General features: G+C 36.7%; 1 protein-coding gene across 3 annotated transcripts in view; it reads left to right on the forward strand.

Moving 5' to 3' along the window:
• Positions 1–23188, forward strand: part of CNTLN (centlein) — a 190209-nt gene that overhangs the window by 80961 nt on the left and 86060 nt on the right. The window contains exons 9-11 of one of the 3 annotated variants that reach the window (XM_057406298.1): positions 9963–10088; positions 15702–15823; positions 18625–18750. In XM_057406298.1, the coding sequence (XP_057262281.1) occupies positions 9963–10088; positions 15702–15823; positions 18625–18750 (374 nt within the window). The remainder of the gene's footprint in view (positions 1–9962; positions 10089–15701; positions 15824–18624; positions 18751–23188) is intronic. The other 2 variants (XM_057406299.1, XM_057406300.1) reach the window with 2 other exon arrangements.

A 23188-nucleotide genomic window follows, 5' to 3' on the forward strand; every position in this document is an offset into this window, starting at 1 on the left:
CCTTTTTATTCGTCAGTGCAGAATTTTTTTTTTTTTCAGTTGTAAACTAGCCTTTTGCTGATCATAGGTGTAAATGACATCTGTTTGCAACTACATATGGCCTAGATTATGCAAAATGAGCAATAGAAATTATTTAAGGAACAGTCAGCAAAAGCATGGGCAACTTTTACTCTTTGACAACATTCCTGTGCTTGTTTGCTGTATGAGGAGTTGCACTTTTTCTGAAATAAATGCTTGATATTTCTAATTTGGGATTTATTTATGGAAAGTATGAGTTTATCGTATGCTTCATGAAAAGCTTCATATTTTGCATAGAAAGAAAATGGCCTATTATTGTGCTTCTGTCAAATACTAAGCTTACTAGGGTGTTTGCTTGCTTGATTTTAATCAACTTTGATCAGTCTTATTTCCTGATTGGCATCAATTTGGAGATTTTATTTGTTTGTTTAACCTTTTTTTACACTGCCATTTCTGATTTTTGTCAGTGTGCCGGATTTGTTTTACTTGGGTCATACCAATAATTGAAATAGTAGGAACAAGTGATAATTGTACCAAATTATTTGCTCTCTACTGAAATGAGTATTTATCTTAAGAATATGTTCAAAACAATTGCAAGCAAGTCAGGTTGTCAGAACTTTGCTAATTAGGGAAAGACTTCTAGTCAGTCTCACCAAGGTTGCCTTCTGAATCAAGCTTTGTTGACTGAAGTATTTACTGTTTCCTAACTTGTCTTTACTGTTGCGCTGTTGGCAATAGGGCTTTCATGAGTTTGTCCTAATCAGTGCAATGACAGGTCATCTGGGTCAAATCCAGCCACTTGCACTGACTTTTTAAACTAACCTGCCCTTTTATTATGCATCAATGTGGGAGGGTATTTACGCCATCCTTTCTTTCAGCAATAGCGTTGGGTGCTAACTTCCAGCTGCCTGGATGCATTGACCATCTGGGAATTGTATTATCTTTGGCACAGCTGTTGCAAGGTTGGTGTTGTCTGTCTACAGCCTTAAAGCACTGTGGAGAAGGTTTGCAGTAAAGCATTTCACTTTGTGATTGCCATAGACTGCCAGAACAGGCATACTGCTGTTGCTTATGCTAATCTAACAGATTTTTGCCTTGTGGTTGTAATGCAGTGGGGTATGAGCACAGACAGTTAATGAAAACTCATCTAAAAGGAGTAATTTATCATGCCATGGTAATTTGACCACTCTTGGTCATGTGTACACCCATGAGGTCTCTCTCATTGGGGATATGACTTAAAGATAGCTGGTACCAATGAAATTGTATTTTGGTCTGGACAGGTTTTGTAACACAGCCACGGTGAGCAGTGTGTGGCGGTGTTTTATTGTACGAAGGGATTGCTGTGAATTTATTGATAGCTGGGAAGGGTCCTGGAATTCAGTGGCATTATGAAATTACATACCTACCTTGAGTAACACTGTGATCTAGAATCACCATTCATTTTTTCTGTAAGTCTTCAGTTTAACCACAACATGTGTGATGTCTGAGTATATAGATATATTGGAGACCAGTTGTAGGTGTACATAAAGAAGTACTTTTTTGAGGTAGTTTTTAATTAAGAATATCTTTATTGACAGAATATGCAGTTAAGTGGGCTTTATTCCGCACATTTGATGGGTTTGTGATGCCAACTCGAAATTTACCAGGAACAGTCTAGGAAGTAAAACAACCTTTGTCAAGAAATTTTGACAGCATTTGAGGTGCAAAATACCACAGTAGAATAAGTTGCTGCAGAAGAAACATCTTTATGGAACAGCCGTTGTTAAGACTGTAAAGTTGGGTTTGGAAAATGTAGTGCTGGTGCTAGTGTGAAAATGTTATTTAACACTTTGGGGCCTGGTTTTGATTATGAGTCATTAACAAAACCAGAATTATTTACATGGTCCTGTAATATTGGTAATGTTCTGTTTGTCCAGGCAGTTTTAGCCAAATCATATAATCAATCATAGAATAGTTTAGGTTGGACAGGACTTTCAAAGGTCATCTAGTCCAACCTCCTGCAATGAGCAGGAACATCTCCAGCTAGATCAGGTTGCTCAGAACCACATCCAGCCTGGGTTGGAATGTCTCCAGAGATGGTGCATCCACCACTTCTCTGGGCAACATGTGCCAGTATTGTACCACCTTCGTTGTAAACAATTTCTTCCTTAAAACAGCCTGAGTCTCGCTTCTTTTAGTTTAAAACCATTACCACTCATCCGGTCACAACAGGCCCTGCTAAAAAGTCTCTCCCATCTTTCTTATAAGCCCCCTTGAAGTATTTAAAGGCAGCAGTAAGGTCTCTGTGGAGTCTTCTCCAGGCTGAAAACCCCAGCTTTCTCAGCCTTTTCTCAGAGGAGAGGTGTTCCGTCCCTTTGATTGGTTTTGTAGCTCTGCCTCTGAGAACTGCTTCATCTGGTCCAGATCTTTCCTGTATTGAGGACTCTAGAGCTGGACACAGTACTCCACAGGAGGGGTCTCACCAAGCAGAACAGAGGGGCAGAATCACCTCCCTTGACCTGCTGGCTACACACCTTTGCGTGCAGCGCAAGATGTGATTGGCCTTCTGGGCTGCAAGTACACACTGCCAGCGCATGTCCAGTCTTTCATCCACCAATATCGTCAAGTCTTTCCCCTCAGGGTTACTCTCAATTCATTCATTCCCTAGCCTGTATTGATACTGGGAGTTGCCCTAACCCAGGTTCAGGACCTTACACTTGGCCTTGTAAAACCTCATAAGGTTTGCATGGGCCCAACTTTCAAGCCTGTCCAGATCCCTCTGGATGGCATCTGTCTCTTGGGTATATCAACTACACCACTCAGTTTTGTGTCATAGTTCGGTATGCTTCTGATTTTTTTTGTTTGTAATCTACTATCATTTTCTACATATTTCAACAGCCTTACTTAAGTGAACTAGAGTGTCTTATTACAATGCAAAAATCTGAAATAGAGCTTTTACAGGAAAAATTGAAAAAGCAAATCTTAACCTAGCTAAGCGTAATTTGTACGCTACAGAAACTCTGGAAAGCAACAGTATAAGGACTGAAAAAAAGCATGAGGTGGGATAGTGTTATTGTCTTGTGTATTTGTGTCTAAGTCAGTCTGGTAAAGCCAAACATTTTTGCTCAAGGGTCCAGATAATAATTTTAATATCTGTTGATGCTGCTTATAATTCTGGAAGCTTGTTTGAATGGTTCCTGTGTTATCTGCCAAAGACTTGTTAAAATAGCTGTTGGGAGTAGAAGGTTTTACCTTATTAAATACTGAATAAGGGATTCTTAATTAAATGAAATATTTGAATGATAAATTCTTAGATTTGTTAAAGTGAATATTTATCAGATATTTTGTGGTGTTTATCTGAATGAACATCTTTCTTTGGAATGAAAAAGGGAATAATATAAATTGTAACTTTATAAATTAAAAAGGTGGGGGCATTTTTCAAATTCTTGTGGTTTTAAGCATCGTGTAGTATTTTTTTCATGAAGAATAACAACAATGTCTGTTTGAAGTTTATACTTTCAAATGTTTATTACTCAGCATAGAACTGGACTTGCTGTTAAATTTAGGCACCACATAACAGTAACAATAAGCTGTAGCTACTGAAATAGTTCCATAAACACTGCTGCGGCTTTAATTGATTTATTAAATTAGCCAAAGCCATGATGGTTTTAGTGTGTTCAGCCTCTTCCTTATCAATTTTTTTAATTGCACATGTGTAGAATATTGAAAACTTGGAAGAGATTTCTGAATCAAGGTTACAACTATGAACATGCTTCTGTGCTGGTATAGTTTGCAAGGGTGGACCGTCATTAGGAGAGGATCTGGTTCGAGACTGTCTTACCCTCACACGCTTGTGAGGTGGGCTGATGCCAGCCTTATGAAGTTTAACCATGACAAGTACAAGGTCCTACACCTGGGTCGGAGCAATCCCAGGCACAGCTACAGGTTGGGCAGAGAAGAGATTCAGAGCAGCCCTGAGGAGAAGAACTTGGGGGTGTTGGCTGATGAGAAAATGAACATGGGCTGGCAGTGTGCGCTGGCAGCCCAGAAAGCCAATGGTATCCTGGGCTGCATCGAAAGGAGCGTGACCAGCAGGTCGAAGGAGGTGATCCTGCCCCTCTGCTCTGCTCTCGTGAGACCTCACCTGGAGCATTGTGTGCAGTTCTGGTGTCCTCAACATAAAAAGGACATGGAACTGTTGGAACAAGTCCAGAGGAGGGCTACGAGGATGATCAGGGGACTGGAGCACCTCCCATATGAAGATAGGCTGAGAAAGTTGGGGCTGTTCAGCCTGGAGAAGAGAAGGCTGCATGGAGACCTCATAGCAGCCTTCCAGTGTCTGAAGGGGGCCTATAGGGATGCTGGGGAGGGACTCTTCATTAGGGACTGTAGTGACAGGACAAGGGGTAAGGAGTTAAACAGGGGAAGTTTAGATTGGATATAAGAAGGAAGTTCTTTACTGTGAGGATGGTGAGGCACTGGAATGGGTTGCCCAAGGAAGTTGTGAATGCTCCATCCCTGGCGGTGTTCAAAGCTGGTTTGGGCAGAGCCTTGGGTGAGATGGTTTAGTGTGAGGCATCCCTGCCCATGGTAGGAGGGATTGGAACTAGGTGATCTTCAGGTCCTTTCCAACCCTAACGATTCTATGATTCTATCATGTTCTCTTCTTTAGAAATCTCTTGCTTTTCCTACATTTGGTATTTTGTAACTTTCCCTTTCAAAACTGCATGGCTTGTTCTTCCTCAATATCCTGTGCTCAAAGCTCATTTTTGGAAAAGACATATTTTAGAACATTTGTTTAGGAGCATGCTGTGAAAGTGTGTTTAAGGAAGGACAAAATGCGTACATGCAGTGTAGAGTGAAGAATATAAGGTGAGAAACAGCCCTCCGAACACCAAGGTCAGAGAATGAGGAGAGAGAGAAGGTGCTACAAGTGCTGGAGCAAGTATTTCGTTACAGCCCACAGACAGAGCCAACATGGAGCAGATCTCCACACTATAGCTTGTGGAGGAGCCCACACCAGAGCAGATGGATATTCACTTACAGAAACCACAACATGGGAGAGGAGTCTATGCTGGAACAGGTTCTTCTGATGTGAACTGTGGCCCATGGAGGACTTGCTCTGGAGCAGGTTTATGCTGAAGGACTCCAGCCTGTGGAGAGGCCCCATGCTGGAGCAAGGAAAAGGAGTGAAGAGGAAAGAGTGGCCAAGAGGAGCTGTTATTGGTTGCCTGTAAGCTCCTGCTATCCATCCACCTGCACTGCTCAGCAGGAAGTTTGAGGAGTCAGGGGCAAAATTGAACCTGGGGACCAGGGTAGGGTAAACCATGTTGGTTAAATATTTTCTTTAGTTCTTACTATCCAGATATATCTTAATGACAGTAATTTAATTTTCCCCAAGCTGAGTCTAACTATGGCAGTGACTGGTAAGCAGCCTCAATTTCTTTCTCTCAACCCATGAGCTTTTTCATTGTATATCTCCCTATTCTAGTGAGAAAGGAGCATTAGTGAGCAGTTGAGTTGGTGTTTGGCCCTTTGCTAAAGTTAACCCACCACAATGTCATTTCTTGTTTCCTCAGAATAACGTAAATGGGAGTGCTGTGTTTGTCATGAGTTGATCACTGTGTCAGGAGTAAAGCAGTTGCACTCACTTGACTAAAACCAAATACAGACTTTTAAATCCTATTGTGGGGAATCTTGTCCCCTTTTGATATGTAGATCCTAGTCATGCTCTTTCAATACTCAGGGCTATTCGGTATGTGCGCTTTTTCATGTGCGCACACAGTGTCTTTTAAAACTTCTGGGAACTGAATTGGCAGGCTACAATTCCTTTGCATTTAGGCAAGACAGTAAGGAAAATTGTGGCAAGATTCCCACTTTAGGATCACAAAATACATATACAAAATAGAAAACATAGTAGGCTGTAATTACTGATTTTCCCTTGCAATAAAATATCTTCTTACTACCTTGTTATACTTGACAAAAGTATTCATGACAAAAGCTATTAGCACATGATTTGACTGGAAGAATGTTGAATATACAGTTCTTGTTTTACAGTGGTAATCCTCTTGACTTCACAAAATCTCTGTCATGTTAACCCTTCACCCCCCCCTTATGCACATTCCCAGGAAACAAAAAGAACAAGTAAGCATGGAATCACTTCTGCTCAGAATGGCACTGCTTTGATTACTTTCTGCTCTAAAAACACAAACGTTTTAAAGAATAAATAATTTGAAAAGTGTTAAAGAGTCTGGGACAAAACAGGAACTTGCCACTAGGCTGATAAATTGGGATGTGTGGCCGCATGACTGTATGCTTCCACCTATGTTTGGTTCTGCAGAATGCAATTTTATATATATATAGATACAGATATATTTATAAATATATACATCTTATAGGCTAGTGTTGTTTTTTTGTGAATTGCAGAAATACAAATTCCTACTGTCATACAGAGTAACAGAAACAACTTATTTTGTGAGTCAGGTAATGTGGTAGTTAAAAGCTTTGTTAAATGTGTACAGTCTTCCTAGAGCTCTTTTTGGAGCTTAAACTTTGTAACTTTGTGACCTATGTATGATTTCTGTTACCTAATTAAACTGCCATCCATATCTCTGCTGACTGATTCAGTAACTCAGTCCTTGGGTTTTTATAGGTAAGCTTTCTCAGTGCAAGGGAGTTATAATTGCTTTTTATTGATATATGTTCTACAGCATTCTTCTAAGTCTTTAATGTCAAGATATTAAAAAGGCATGAGTTAACTTACAGTACTGATAAAGCTCCTGTTGAAACACAGTGAATCAAGAATTTCCCATTTTTTCCTCTTTAAAAAAGCCCACCTGAATCTTGTCAAGCTCTGGTCCAGCTTCAGCCAAGTTTTTGTTTCTTCAGCTGATAAAAATCATTGAGATTCCTGTCCACTATCTTCAGTGCTATATCCTGGCAGACACTGACCTGATCTGTCTGTGCAGAAGAGTTCTCCAAGACTTTCAGTAAGAGATCCATCTTCCTTTCTTTGCCTTTTCTTTGCCTTTTCTTTTTTTTTTTTTGACTTCTTTTGGGACTTCATGGAACTTAAACCTGTTGAAATTCAAGAATATGACTATTTGCAGCTATGTCCCATGGTCTCTTTCATGGATGCAAATGGGTAAAAGAAGGTTGTTTAGACAGAGGCATCTTTCCTTTTTCTGCTTTTTGTAACTCTGTTAACAGTTAATGTATGTCCATCCACTTATCAGTTTCTTGTTACATTAGATCTTCCATCTCAAAGTTTCATATATTTTAATATTACAAAGGCTGTTTATTTCTAGTTTTCTACAATTTGGCTCAGTGTTTGTTAAACATTCTTTAGGATCATTTGATGAAAAATCTGTTGTTACCTGTTACTGACTTGGATTAACATTCTTTGCTCATAAAACTGGACTCAAAATATTAAAATTTGTGTATATATTTAATACAGGTGTGGATAAATTTACTTCAGAATTTTAGGACTGAATTAAAAATTAAATGCTTAAATCTCACAGCAGCAAACTTTGCAGTTGTGAGAAGAGTATTACAGATACTACCCTCCAAACTGAGTTTTGTAGCAGCTCCAGGCAATCAAATTACAATGTATTTTACTACGCAGCCTCTTCTGTCTTAGTAGGAAAATTAAACTGCCTCCTTAGCAAAGACTGGATTTGAACTGCCTATGTGGAGCTGTAAAGCCCAGACCCAGCTCCTTCTCTCCACAGACCTCTAGTCTTATCACTAAACAGGAAAAACACGTTCAAACAATAGAATATTTATTAATGCATATCACCGATCCCACCTGTTCTCACAGGGAATTATTTCCATGTCCATGAATAGTTAGAATGTTTCTCGTTTATTTTTTTTGTTGGTTTTGTGAAAAAGATTCACAGTGCAATTCCAGATAGCTATATATGAGGTCTGTGTATGTATACAAACACACACACACGTAAAGAAAAACTGTTGCGTACTCACTGTATCTGATCACCTTTGATTAAAGCAGCAAGACTATGAATTTTACATTTTCTGCAATTTTTTTCTCTCAACTCTGCTGTAGAGTCTCTACATTCTTAACAGTCTGGTGCCAGTTGGTCCACTTCTTTTCCTTTGTTGTCCTTCTCTTTGACAACAAATGGAGTGCTTTGACCTTTTATTCCCGGTTTCAGAGAAATACTGTGTTTTCTAAGTCTTCTGTATACAAACATAAAGTTTAACTAGGAAACACTTACTGAAAAATAATACATTCTGGGTTTTTTTCAGAAAAATGAGTATGGGTATGCACTGATTATGAAACAAGATGGGAGTTTTATTTAAGATCTTGATTTTATTCAAGAATTCTGGGGCTTTGAAAATGAGTATGTATTTTGATATGTTGGTCTTGTGATGTTCTGTTTCAGACACCTGAAAGAAATCAATTTGTTTTGATTATTATTAGTGTCTATGAACTGTTGTAAACCTTTGGGTATATCTCTGAGAATTATTAAAAAATGTAAATTGATAATCTTTATATTTCATAGAGATCTATTCTTGGTACAATGTTATACTGACAATATAAAACCATAACATTGGATATACTGTTGTAAGTGTTGATTAAAACTTTCCTCTAGTTTCTTCTGTTATATAAAGGGACTGACAGGAATATGCAAACTATACCATTTGGCATTCAGATTTTAAATGGCCTAAAATTCTTTCCAGATGTTTGTCTTGTTTGGTTTTTTTTTTGTGGGGGAGGACAGAGGGATGAGGAAAAGGTGTTGTCTTTTTTTGGTTTGGTTTGGGCTTTTTTTTGTTTGGGTTTTGTTTTTTGATTTTTATTTTTTAAATCTCATTCAAGCACATTCCAGAAGCAAAAGCACCTTGGCAATATTTAAATTCTTAAATATGCGATGATATTATATTCTGATTTTTTTTTTTATTTTATTTCTCCTTTGTGAAACTGATGCCATTTGAAGTGAAAATGTGATAATACAGTGTCTTGTAAACATTTAATACTGAAATGTAATGGTCAAAGAAAAAAAATTGCAGTTGCTAATTAAGATTTTTTTTAGATTAATTGAGTGGAATCGTGGAAGTGTTGAAATATATAGTATTTAAGAAGACTTTATCCTCAATTCCTTTTGATGTAAATCAGTTCTTTTACAGTGAAAATGGCAACGTGCAACAACAATAATCACAGTTAATATTAAGTTGGGTTTTTTTATTTTATGTATTTACATAATAGATTTTTACCCTATTGATATTAAGTGTGTGTTAGTATATCTCTGTCCTTAATCAAAGTTATTCAGAAAATCAGAAAGTCTAATTTGATGAGGTCTTTCTTTGCCATAAGGACATATGACATAGAATGAACAGAAAGCTGCCCAGTTTAAGTGTTACTTTTACATATTCTTTCTCCAGCTTGCTATATGAACCTGTACATAATATAAACACATATTCTTGTCTCTAGTTAGTCACATTATAGTTAATGACCATATGGTCATTATGGTATAAGATCTATTGTCTGTTGTATTTATATTCCTCAAGCATATTGTTCCTTCAACTTCACAGTGTGTTAAACTATTTCAAAGGGAAAAAATCCTTTCCCTCTTGTTTCTGGTTGTCCTATCAAGTGTAACCTTGGACCCTTATAGAGCAATTAGACCAGCCTCTATCCCCTCCTTTGTAATGAGGTTTCTTGCATTTCTGAGTCTATAACCCTTTAGTCTTCCCTAATGGGACATCATTATTCTGAAAGAAACAATGTAAATGTAAATGAATATTCTCATTAACGAGTCACAGAGAAACCTTTAGTGGTAGCGCTGTGGTAATTCTGCTTGTTATTTCTCTGGTATTCCATGCAGATTTTTTTTTTTTTTTATAATTCATTATTAGTATTCAAAATTACTTCTTCTTTAATTCTGCATGTCTTTCATAATCTGGTGTTCCAACTAGTTCAACCATGTCCTTGTTTTATTCTCCAGGAACCACCTGTGAAACGTTCAAGGTCTCTGTCCCCAAAGAGCTCTTTTAGAGAGTCAGAGGAGCAAAAGAAGCTTAAAATAGCTGAAAGGAAGATTGAAAACTTAGAGAAGACACTACAGCTAAAGGTGAACATTAAAAAATAAAAATAGAAAAACCCCTCTAGCTATAAACTTGTGTAGATAAAGATATACCAAAATAAACAGGCATTTTAAAAATGCAAAATGCGCATATCATTATGGACTGTAAGCGTGTTAGCATCAGAGAGCACTATTCTTTAGTTTGTATTTTTCCTTTACTGCTAGGAATTTTGTGTAGGTACTCCTGCAGTCCTATGGAAGTCTTAATTTGAACTGTCATCAATAATATGTACTTGTTGAACACATTTTAAAATTTGTGTCTGATAATATATACTTTGAGAAATTCATGTAGAAATAAAGTGAAGCAGAAATTACAAATACTTTTTTTCTTTTGTACAGTGAAGCCAGCCAGTGTTTTAAAATGCTGAAGTCAATTATTTGGCACAGATTTACCGCTTGTACTCTTTGAAATCGTGGCTCAGAAGTTGTTACTCTAACAAATGATGTAAATAAAAATACAAACCAGCAAACAACCCCTCCACCCTAACCATTGGTAGGAAAGCTTAATTGAGTATGTATTACAATTTTCCATTTTGTCCCCATTTTATAGATTTTTGTTGGTTTGTTTTTCCACTTCAAAAATAGCACCTTTTGAGTAATTTATTCAAACTGCACCTCAGAATGCAAAACCCAAACCTTAAGTCATAATTTCTTAAATATTTACAAGTCCTCCTGTCCTGGGTTCAGCAGTAGCAGTCATTTTTTCTCCTTCTTGGTAGCTAGTGTAGTGCAGTGTTTTGACTTTCAGCTCGGGAACAGAGCTGATAGCGATGTTTTGGTTTGGCCAAGGACTTTGTGAGCCTCATGCTCTGCCAGGGAGGAGGGGAAGCCGGGAGGAAGCAGAGACAGGACACCTGACCCAAACTGACCAAAGAGGTATTCCATACCACAGCATGTCATGCCCAGGATGTAACGGGGAGTTAGCCGGAAGGGCTGGTAGATGACAGGGTTGGAGGAGGTATTGGACAGAGCTTGATCGGGCTGATGGGGGGAGTTATCGGTTGGCTGGTGGTGAGATGCTGTATTCTCTTCCCTTGTTATTTCCTTTATCACTGTTATTATTGGTAGTAGCAGTAGTGATCTGTGCTATACCTTAGTTACTAAACTGTTCTTATCTCAACCCGTGGGAGTTGCATTCTTTTCGATTCTCCTCTCCGTCCCTCCGGGAGCAGGGGGAGGGAAAGAAAGGGGGGGGAAGTGAGCGAACGAATTACCTGTCTGGGTTTAAACCATGACACCTCCCTTCCCCCCCACATCTCTCTGTAATCTTCCTTCTTTATCGCCTCCTCTCCCTTCCTCTTTGTCTCCTTCTCTGCCTTCCATCCTCTTCTTTCTCTTCTCTTTCCTCTTTCCTTCCCTTCTTCTCCCCTCCCCTCCCCTGCTCTGGCCTGCCCTTCCCATGTTTGTTCACAGTTACGGAATTTAAAAGATATTTTCAGTATATGTAGCATATAGCAGAACTGGCTATATTAAACATGCTGTGCTAAATGTTGGGTAAGTGAAAAAATTTGGGGACTCTACAAACCATAGTGCTGAGCTCCTCCCTCATGCAAAAAGACACTCATATGTGATAGGTCAATTTTAGGATAAAATGTGAGTGGGAATTATATTTCAGCACAAATGCAAAAGTTCCTCACCCTGTATACTTGAAGAGGGTCTAATACACATAGAGTGTATGAACAGGAAAGATGATTTAGATTTCAAATTCAGCCTTACAGTCCATCTTGCTCCTTGTTCCTTGGAGTCAGGTTACTACCTTTTTCTTTCTGTTGAGAAATCTAAGGCATGTCCTGCCAGCTGTACCTCAGAACTGGTCTTTGGCAGGCCTCGTATTTGTTACTCTTACTTGGCCTGCCAGACACTGATGCTACAGGTTATTCTGGTGCTTTGGACTACAGCTGTTCTGCCCTCGGCAACAAAAGTCACACATGAGTATGTTTGGTTGTTGTCTTAAATGTTAGAGAATTCTACATTTCTTTGTGTTTTCTTCTGGAAAGAGAAGAGAAGCACTACAATTTTCTGAGCAGATAATGTAATAATATGTTATTCTCTATGCATGACCTCATAACATAATTTTTACTGCTTACCATACTGCCATTGTAATTTCTTCTTTTTCGTCTTAGAGGATAATTTAGGAATCTATGCAGTTTTATTATGTGGCGAATATGGGATCTCTGTTACAGCTGTTAATCTGTGAGGTCTTCCAGGGCTGTCTTCTGTTGCCCCTTGAAACTGAAGATATGAACTCCTTGCATTTTCTTTAGGAAACCTACTTGGTTGCTTTTGCAGAATGCCTAAATTAAAAAGAAGCTGTAGAGGCCCGTGTAACATACTAAATACTGTTGTGGCACTGCATTCAGAATTCAATAAGGCTGTTGCTAGCATGACAGTGAACTCATTTGTCATTAATATGAACATAAGAATAATTCTGTTGGCGTTGTATGGTGTTTTTTTTTTTATATTAGCCTCCTCTCAGGCAGTGCTTCCAACAAAGAATAATGTATGTGCTCAACACTTTCAAAAGTGGTACTTGCATTATTGCCTCCTCAAGCAAAGTGTTGACTATATGATTACTTGAAAGAAACTTGCGCAAAAAAGTGCTTGCTCTATCAATAAACATCCTGATCATGCATATCTTGAAGATTAAATAGTGAATTTATCCATCAGTCCTTTGAAAAATAGGTAATAAAAAAAACAAACAAAAAAAAACACCAAAAGCAAACCAACATTATTATTTATGGGGTTTTCAGGAACAGAAATATTTGATGCCCCAGTCAATATTTTAAATGAACAGAAAAGAGCAAGGTGCTGTGTTCTCCTCAGCTGACTCATTTTTGGCCAAGGAAAGTTGGCTCTTACTGTCTTTTTGCTAATATAGTCATATCAATTCAGTGTGTCTATACTTTTGGTAAAGAATCAGATTCATTTCTGTACTCCAGGACATACTACAAAGGAACAGGGCATGCTTGATTGCACCCTTTTTTAAGGAAGAGAATGGCAAAGTAAATGAGAGTATTTCATGGATTTTGAATAAGAAATTATCAAGCTGGTACTTAGAATGTTCCAAAACATGGTATGTCCATCTACTGTTGGTCTTCAGGAAGTGGGTAGAAGTCTGGTTGCCAAGAGTTAGATATTGGACACAAACTAAGAATGTATTCTCCCATATTATGTTTCTAGAATTGTAATCAATGTTATAGCCTGGAGGAGATATTCTGGGCTTTAACAGGGAAGTTTTCAAAAGCAGTAGGGCATCTTCCCTTTAAGTTTTCTCATTCTTTTTGTTTGAAGTCCTAAGATACTGGAGTAAATTAGAACTAGAATGTATCAATCTTTAGGGCAACCTTAATTCTTGTTAATTTCAGCAATGGCACAGTGTTATATTTAGTTTAGAGATTATATATACAGAACTATTCTATTTACGGTGTTCAGATCCTGAAAATAGTATTATTAATATTGTGTCTTGTCCAGATAACTACTTGTGGGTTTTTTTTTTTTTTTTTTTTTTTTTTTGCAGTGGTTAAGATTCCTGACTTCTTGTCAGCCTAAAAAGAGGGATGAAAGAACTGAATTCAATATATTCGGTAATTCCACTTTAATTCAGTTTGTTACCGGTCAATTTCAACAAGATTTTGAGCTAGTGATTAGAATCTTCTCGCTTGTCTGAGCTACCTGAAAAAAACAAAATGACTTCTTTTCACAAGCATTTGGGTTCTTCATTCTGCAGATTAGACTTTTGTGTTTTTGTCTTTCACACTGCATGGGAGGTACTAAGAATGACAGTAGAGAGCTGGAGAATAGCCTGGAGGTCCAGCATTGCTGAAGATGGCTGTTTTGTCTCATTTCTGTCACTATACAGGAAAATGTATACAAGAGAGGTTAATTATTAGAGAACTGTAATATAATTGAACTAGAGAGAGATGGAACTAACAAATTACGGAAATTACAGGGCAAAGTTAAAGTTCTGAAATTCTTAATTCAATAGAGTCATTAGGGCAGTTAATTTCCTGATTTCTGTTTCTGCAAAAATAGCAACTGATAAGGGAAAAGAATAACTAACAGAATGGATAATGGAACATGTAAGCAATAATGAAAAATGTGGATTCATAAACAGGAAAGGCCAAATTCTGCATTTGGTTATACTTCTGAAAGGGTGTTGACACTAATAAACTACTAAGGTTTTATGCTGAAGACATTATTTTCCAATACTTTGCCAAACTTGATCAGTTTTCACTAGCAAGATCAAACAATCTCAGAGCAATAATTTCATTAACTTCTCTTGAAAACAGCATCTGTAATTGGATTCTTGTCAAAAATTCCTGTTATAGTGTCAAACAAAGCTTGGTAATGGTCACTCTATCCTTTGTCATAAATTTATCTTGCTATTTGTGTGATTGTTATTAATATCAACGTAGTATTTATATGAGTCACTTAAAACCAGACATAAGTACTTTTTAAGCAATTCCAATTTTATAAATATATGTGGGTTAGAGTTTGTATCAGGAAAAAAAAAGTAACACCACCGCTACGGGGAAGTATTTAATAGTAAGGTCATCTTTGGTACCTGCTTCTGCTCCCAAGTCTGCTTTTTGTGTTGCCTGATTCACTTCCAGAAAACATCTGGAATTTTATATATGGTAGCATCTGAAATTTTAGCTGATATCTTTCAGCTTTGCTTATGCATCATGAAAGCTAGGCTATATTTTAGAACCCAAGCTTAGTCTAGGTGCTTTTTAGTTAGCACTACTGTAGAAACCCTTGCCATGTTTTTACAGTGGGATTTAATTTTTGTTGCTTGCAGTTCTGAATATTGAGGTATCTTATTTATTGACTAATGCTGAAATGCCCTCCTAGCATATAAGCAGGAAATATGTGCAAATAAATTACTGTGATTTACTTAGAAAGTAAGGAACGTGTTCTGTAGTTCTCTACAAGCAGAGCTCCCATTGAACCAGAATTGAAGCACTGAGGACAGATTTTACTGCAGGATGATGTCTGGTGAATTCTTTACTACTGTTTGCCAGCATTAAACTTGCTGTGGAGTGTCCTGTTCGTAATGTTTTTCAGAAGACAGTATGGCCACTTAGGAAAATCTTGTTTTAAACTGGCATTATCTTGTGATGTAAATCTTTTGTTCTGTAAAAACAGAGGGCAAAGTCTGTATGCTGCAGGTTTATATATATTTACAGAAATAAATCAATGTATGGGAAAATCCTGAAGCTATTTAATCTAGGGGGTTTAATGTTGACTTCAGGTGTGGGCAGTGTTTTCCTTAAAATATGTAGATTAGTTTTCCATGAAGAAGAAAAAATATCCTTTTTCAGTGTGTTGGGGCAATGCATTCATAACTTGAAAACTGGTATTTTGGTAGTAAATTTTTTTTAAATTTCTCAACATAATGAAAAAATGAAAGTAAATTTTGCCAAATAAGCAAAAATCTGCCACCCTAGCAATAGCAAAAATTTGACCTCCAATATTATTATTCCTGATCTCTTTATTCAGATTGCTGTTTACTAGTTACTTAAACAGACCTTTTGTTTCTGTGTGACAGTCTTACATTTTGCTCAACTGTAATTTTGTTTTTTTTTTGTTGCTATACAGACTCAAGAAACTGATGAGCTAAGAGTAGCCCATGAAAAACGCAGAGAGAGGCTGCAGATGTTACAGACCAACTACAGAGCACTAAAAGAGCAATTAAAGCAGTGGGAAGAGGGTGATAGCAGGTAAGTTACGTAGCTCATTAAAAACATTTCCCTTACGCAAGAAATCTGAACAAAAGTATTATATCGGTGTTTAAAAGAGAATTTGATTTGAAGGGAGAAGCTGCTGTGTGGTGATCAAGACTTCGTTCTTTGTTTAAGCAGAATACATGGCATACCCCTATATGAGAAAAATTGCAGTTGAAACCAAGAGTAAAATGTATTGAGCTGACACCTTGACTTATTTTATTAAGGATCTCATTGTGAGCCTGGGTACTGGGCAAAGGGCTGTTAGGGCTGCTTATTTATGTTCATCTAATTCCCCAGTTGATTAATTTGTTGACAGTGTATGTTTTTAATTTTCAATAATAGATCAATTTCTCCTGTTGTTTCAGATACTTTTTATGAATAATTTTATTCATTAAAAATACAGAAATAACGGTCTCTCTAGCATTTGGTGATTCAAACATTAACTTAAGCTAATCCTAGAATCCCCTTCTTAATAGGGAAAAAAAGAGTATGTGCATGAAAAGCACTGTTAAGTGTTTATAAAATCAGTTATTTCTGATAATTCTACAAAAATATTGCAGTGATATCTTTATTAATGGAAAGACTCTAACACATTAAAATTTAAATAGAGCATATTTTATATATATAATTATCCCTTAAATTCTATACAGAACACTGAAAATTTTATACAGAATTTTTGAAATCCTTAGCAGAGACTGACAATTTTTGGTAAACAGACACATTTCAGATATATGAAGACATTTTTTATCACATTAATTATCAAACACTGCTTAGATACAGTTTTTCAGGCCCTGTTTCAGGAAAGTAATTTGAGCAGATCCTGGTGGCTTTAGTAATACTTCGTTGTGCACCTACAGTTTCATAAACACATACGTATTTTACTGCAAATAATTCTTTTTGTAATTAAAGCAATACTGACTAATCTTGACACAAATTTTGTAATTCTGTCTGACCAAAAAGTCACAGAAATTGCTGCAAAACTGGGAGCTGTTCAGAATCCAGAGTGACATAGAGTGTCCTACTTTGAAAGATAAACTGTCCCTCATATGTAAATAATGCTTTGCTCTATCTGAGTAGGTTTGCATTGCAATACTGTAGTATTTACCTAAGAATGGTTTGTCTTTTAAAAAATAAAACCCAAGTGGGAATGAAAATAAGGGCAAGGTACAAATGTGCTACAGGCATTGGTAGCACAGGAGTATTTTTTGAAATATTAAAGCATAAACAACAATTGGATTTGTTTAAATTAGAATGAAAAGGTATTGTTTATTTAGGAAAGATAGATCTTTTTATCTTCTATTGCACAGTTTTAAATTCAGTGCAATCTGGGAATGACTGAAATCAACTGAATGATAGTTACTTTTTTGAATTAAATTAGTTAATTCAATGCCTAAAGCTAAGTAAGGCATTCACAGTCCACAAATAAAAAAAAAAATCAACCTAGATAAAGACAGGATCAAAACTTGAATCAATCCAATTTGATGTGCAATGAAGCACTGAGTGATCTGGTTCTGATAGTTAAAAAAATAAGGGGAAGGGAAAGGGAAACAAAAGCAACTTCTGTTTAAAATAAATTACACCAGCTTCTGTCCTGACAGAAATGTATTTGGGAAAAGTAGATGGTGGGGAAGGTGTAGTACTAAATCTTTATTCATGTAGGGGAGTTTTTCATATATAATTAAGATAAGCTGCAGATTACACGTTTTGATCACTTTTGTTGTCAGAACAGAATTCTATGAAGCCATCATACTAAAAGAGGTTTGGGTTTTTTTCTTTTTAATGTGGCTAAACACAGAAAAGGGGCCAAGACACAAATAAAACCAATCTGTAAATGGTTACACCTTACACTGTTATTTTGGTATCTCAAAAAGCATTATATTGCTGGTGTAATGTAAATTCTGCGTAAAGAGCTCAGTATCATCTGCTTATGTGGCACTTCTTATCCTCTGTAAGCGGTGAAGGACCCCATTCTTTTTGATTCTTCATAGATTAGAATCTGTTATTGAGATGGCAGCTGATGGGACCTAATGCACCTATCAGTGTACATACAACTTCCACTGACATATGTGACCGCAAAGATGATGGGTGCCTTATGTTGTTACTACATTTTCCAAGGGGTTATTTCTATCCCAGCAGAAATGTAGGTTGCAGAGAGTTTTAAATTTATTTTGTAAAGGATTTTTTTTAGTATAATTTTGATCTTTTGCATTACTAACATACATAAAAACACTATAATTACACAAAACCTGAAATATTTTCACTTTCTTTTTCTGTGTTTCTAAATTCAGTATACTTTTTCCTGGCCCATCGTCTTATCCATAGGCAGCTTCTTCTTTTCATTAGACCAGTTTGATTTAGAGTGGACATTAATCTAACTTGGTTTTACAAGGGGCATATTTTTTGTAGATTGGTTTTGAAGGGGCATTGGGGGAGCTGGTGTCTCCTGCATTGTTTTGCAAGAGGTTGGACGATGGTTTCACCTTCTGCTTTCTCATGCTAATATTGTAAGCAATGTTATCAGAATGAATGTGGGTGACACTGCTCTGCCACATGTCAGTTGAGAGCCATGGTGCCATACTAGCATATCTGTGTGAAGCTATGTAATTGATCTTTTGTATAATAACCATATTTAAGTTTTCATGCCTCACAGAATGTATACAGCATACAATATTTATATCCAGTGTATGCTGTAGTTTTAAAATTTATATTTTCTGAAAGCAAGTGCGCTTTTATTTTTGTCATGCTAAGACATGTAGATATCTGAAAACAAACTACCTGTTTTTACTCATGAGCAGGATTGAAAGTGGTAAAGGCAGATACCAGCATGCAGACCCCCATCAGCTTTGTCAAGAGGATTCTGATGCTGTGTGGAATGAACTGGCTTTTTTCAAAAAGGAACACAAAAGGCTACTGATAGAAAAGTGAGTTTGTTTCTTAAATGATGTTTACATAAAGAAACATTCTGCTGGTTTTTCTGAAGTTAGTGCTTTGCAGGTCACAGATGAGAAATTCCTTGCAAAATTCCAACATAAAACCATCTTCTACCAAAAGCAGAAAAGGAAAACATCAGCTTTTTTTTTTTCCCCTCTTAAATCAGTGACAAGTTACAAGTTTGCTAGCACTAACAGAAACTGTATTCCATGATCTAGGGATTGTGTTAATTAATATGGCTCTCATCTGTTGGAGGTGTCGCTCTTCATTAGCCTGTATTTTACACACTGCCGTGCTTCATTTTTGGAATGAGGTGGTGAGGGGATAACCTAGCCAGCCATCCTTGTTTGATCTCTGTGATACATACGCAATGCAGAATGCCTCAGCTCTCTTGGTTCCCTGCCCTGTCCTGCTAATCCCAGCTGAGCTCATTATGGTGTAGCCTTGCTGCTACTCCTGGAGCCAGAGCTGTCCAAGCTAATTACTGGTAGCAGCAGAGCTGCCTGTTAAGGGTCTGGTGTGGATCTGCTAACATGGTCCTTGGTAGTGACCTGCAAAAAGCACGAGGGAGTTGCTCTCTTTCTTGCTGTGCACAGCCTGTCCTTTGGGTTTAGTGCTGATCCCTTCACACAGCTCTTTTAGCTGTAGTAAGTGTAAAACTTGGTGAAGGAAACTCTTACTTTAGAAAACATACAGTTTGCTGCTTTGATCTCATAATTCATAGGCTATTATACTCAACTAGGCAAAGTAAGAAAATGTTCTTTTATACTAGACAAAAGGAAGATAGTATGGTATAATTAGCCCTTTGCTGCTATTTAACACTTTCTGTAAGTCAAGTTGATTTTTCTTTTTTTCATTTAAGAGTCAAGACATCATAGAAACTTTTATTCAGACTTTGTTTTTTGTCAGCATTAAAGAAAATGTTTTCCCAATGGCTCACAATGTAAACTGCTTTTGTTGAAATATAATGAAGACTGGTATTACAGAATTTCAACAGCAGTAAATTGTTTTGTAGTATGTAAGTCCTTGTGTTGCCCGTAAGCTGCTTTAACATATTAAATACAATATTGCCAGGAGCTGTATTGCATGGGGTATTCTTATATCTGCCAGTTACAATTGTGTGCCTGTTCTTGTCACTTCATTGTCACATCTTTGTTGTTTTTAAACTATCACAGCAAATTTTCACATGTACTACTTCTGTTTATTCTTGTGTAGGAAAGAGCATTTAATTGCAATTGCAGTTCTTCTTTTATCACTAATCAACACATGCACCAAGGGCAACAGTAACTCAGGAGCAATAACGTAAGACTTGTTTTCACACAAAGCCATGAAAGAAAGATTCTTATGTATTTAGCCTAAAGGCTGGTACAGTTGGACTGCTTTTCTAGACCTCTGGTGCCGTTACATTTATGGGGGACACCTTTGTTTCCTTCATTGTGGATCAGCAGCCTTGACTAGATTGTCATGAAGTGACATGAGGAAGCAGCTGAGCTCTTCAAAATACAGATTAAGTGAACGTGGTACTTAGTAAGAAGCCAGTGCACCACTCTGATCATTAAGGTGAACTCCGTGGTGTGTTTAGGGGCTTTTTTACTCCTTATGAGCAATGAAGCTTATTGTTAGTTGAAGTAAGGAAGGAATGAAATAACTCCCCTGTTTTTGTATATCTGTCTTCAGTGTCTGTCTCTTATAACATATGTCTTTAAGTTGCTGAAGAAGTCAGCATTTCAAGGTCTGAGCTCATTTTGTTAAGAAACTCAATACTAAATTTAGTGTACTTTCCAGATTTAGCCCTAGCTAGATAGGGCTTCTTTCTTATGCTCTGTGAATAAAGGACATGATCTACAGAGCTCTACCAATTATTTATATGTGTGATTTTATATGCAATGTAAGTAAATCAGGTTAGTCCATTGTTTTTGTGGATACACTTAATTTCATAGACCCCACTGATTGTTAGCTTAAGTTGACACAGAAGGTGTAGAAGCAAAATCCAAAGCAGCATTGCTTGAAGAAGTGTGTCTGTATAGAATTATATGTTGGCTGAAGTCTATTTTAACTCCTTCCCTTCTTTCCAGGGGTAGAACAATGGTATAAAGTTGCACATATGTTGCTGTCAAAATAGATTATTAATAAATATATGGTAAAACAAAAATGAGCTCATGGATGCATGTCCTAGGCTCCAATGCAGTCATTACCAATATTAGCACACTGTAAGCAATTAGTTTCTAAGTTACGAAATCTGGTTTTAAGTCAGAAGAAACTGAAGTTAGTTCAGAAGTCACCATTCTAGTAATGCCTAATTCCAAATTCGGTAGAATTTGGTGGAAAGACTTTATGTCAGCCACTACTTTCTGTCAGGTCCTTTCTTGTAATAGTTTTCTTCTCATCACAGGCAGGGATTTCATGGACTTTCATGTAAACTATTAAACGCTATGCACTTTTGAAGCTGGACCCTAACACAAACAAATACAGTGTTTAAGCCTTGTATTCAATCACTTCTTTTTTGAAATATATGAAGCTTTCTGTAGTCATGGATTTCAGAATGCTAAACGTCAGTATTTCTCGGAGAATGTTGATGCAGAATCATAACATTGTTGCTACCATTTTTTTAACTTTTTGGTTAGTAAAGAATAGCATGTGCATGTTGTATTACTTTGCAATTAATAATGAAATATGTTTCAGACCCATGGGCTGCATCCTCTCCATGATCAATGAAGTATACATCTGAGCTGTTTGTGCATATAAAAGAAAGTACCTCTATATTTTAACAATCCCGTAGTAGATTAGTTAAATATAATAATCAGTAAACTGTGGTTATATCAGTATGTGCTCAATGCTTTGTGTGTATATTTCTCTTGAATTTCACAACATTCTCCTGAAAGGAATTTTTTTTTTTTCTATTAATATTATTTGTCTTTATACCAAGTACATTATGGAATTATTCTTCTCTGACTTCATAGAAATTGTTTTTTGTAATAGTTTTACCTGACTTCTTTATTAAGCTTCCTCTCCCAGTGTTTACTCTTTCACAAAGAATATTAGGTTATTTTCCACTGAGTACATGATCTGCATCAAAAGCTGCATATTTAATTTTGAGTTATAAAATCTTCTGAAAATTCACTGTTATTAAAACAAAATAAAACAAACAAGCTCCAAAGTTCATTTTGAGATCTGAAATGGTACCTAAGGAAACAGTCTTTTAAGCCCTCATTATCTTAATAAATCCTATAGCAGCTACCAGCTAAACTCATGCCAAAATTGAAGAGTTAAAAACAGAAACAAAAAGAGGTAGTTGAAATAAATTCTTAAGTGTTCTTTGAAGTATTGATTAATGCTATTGGTCAAGTGAAAACAATTCCACAGCTCTGCTAGGATCTCCCAGTTTGGTCTTCTTACATGGGTCATTTTCTCTGTGAAGTATGCAATGCATATGTTACAGTCATTTCCTGTCAAGTACCATGTTACTGCAGGCTACAGAAGCAGGCATTGTATTGATGTTCAGGTTCTGTGTTAAGGTGAACATACAATTTTATCACTTTTTCTCCCCTTAAAACAGAAAAACAGGAGTATTCAAACAGTAGTTAACAGCTGAGACCATGCTTGGGTAATGCAATTTTTATTTAAGCTGCATCAAACTGCTGAAAACTTGCAAGAGAAAGACCTGGTAACATAGAAAAAAATGAAATTTCTTTAATTCAGCTGTGGAGCACCAGTGCTTTCAGATTCAGCATCTTGGAGCCACATAGAACTGGAATATCTTCAATTAAAATAGGCATATCATTTTACAGATAGATACATTTTTATAGAGCTAAATATATGCAAACATGCACATATATATATATATAAAAAATGTATAGTTCTCAGGTTTTTAGATAGATTATTTTTAATATTGGCTACTAAGTTAGATACATGTTTGTATCAATATTATTTGGATTTTGCTGAAATTCAGGTAAATTAGTATGTGGCATGTCCTGTTGAACTGCTACTTGATTGCAAGCTAGCTAATTCAAACTAGTTTGGCATTTCCATATTAAATTAAAATTTCCTGCTGTATGGGATACCCTGTCTCTTTGGTCTTTATATACAAACTTTGGAAAGGTATAGTTGACTGTATATAAGCTGTTGTAGAAGCTATACAGTTTTACATTTTTTCATTCTGGATTACTCTGTAGGAGATCTTGTAATTGATAACTGAATTGATTGACTGAATGATTAGAGTAGGTACATTCTTTGACATAAGACACTATGACATGAGTGCGGTATGATCATATGCAGCTTCTGTTAGTCATTCTTTCTTCTGAGTGCCTGGATTCTTTCTTCTGAGTGCCTGGTAGCTGTGCATGTCCTCTCTGTAGGAAATGTGATCTTGATCTCTGAAGCATGTGGACTCACTGCAAGCTCAACAGCATTCTTAGTTTGCTATGGCAG

The sequence above is a fragment of the Pezoporus wallicus genome, unplaced genomic scaffold, assembly GCF_028554395.1.
Source record: "Pezoporus wallicus isolate ANWC-B61680 ecotype Strahan unplaced genomic scaffold, APGP_CSIRO_Pwel_v1 contig_2132, whole genome shotgun sequence".
NCBI classification, from domain to species: Eukaryota; Metazoa; Chordata; class Aves; order Psittaciformes; family Psittacidae; genus Pezoporus; species Pezoporus wallicus.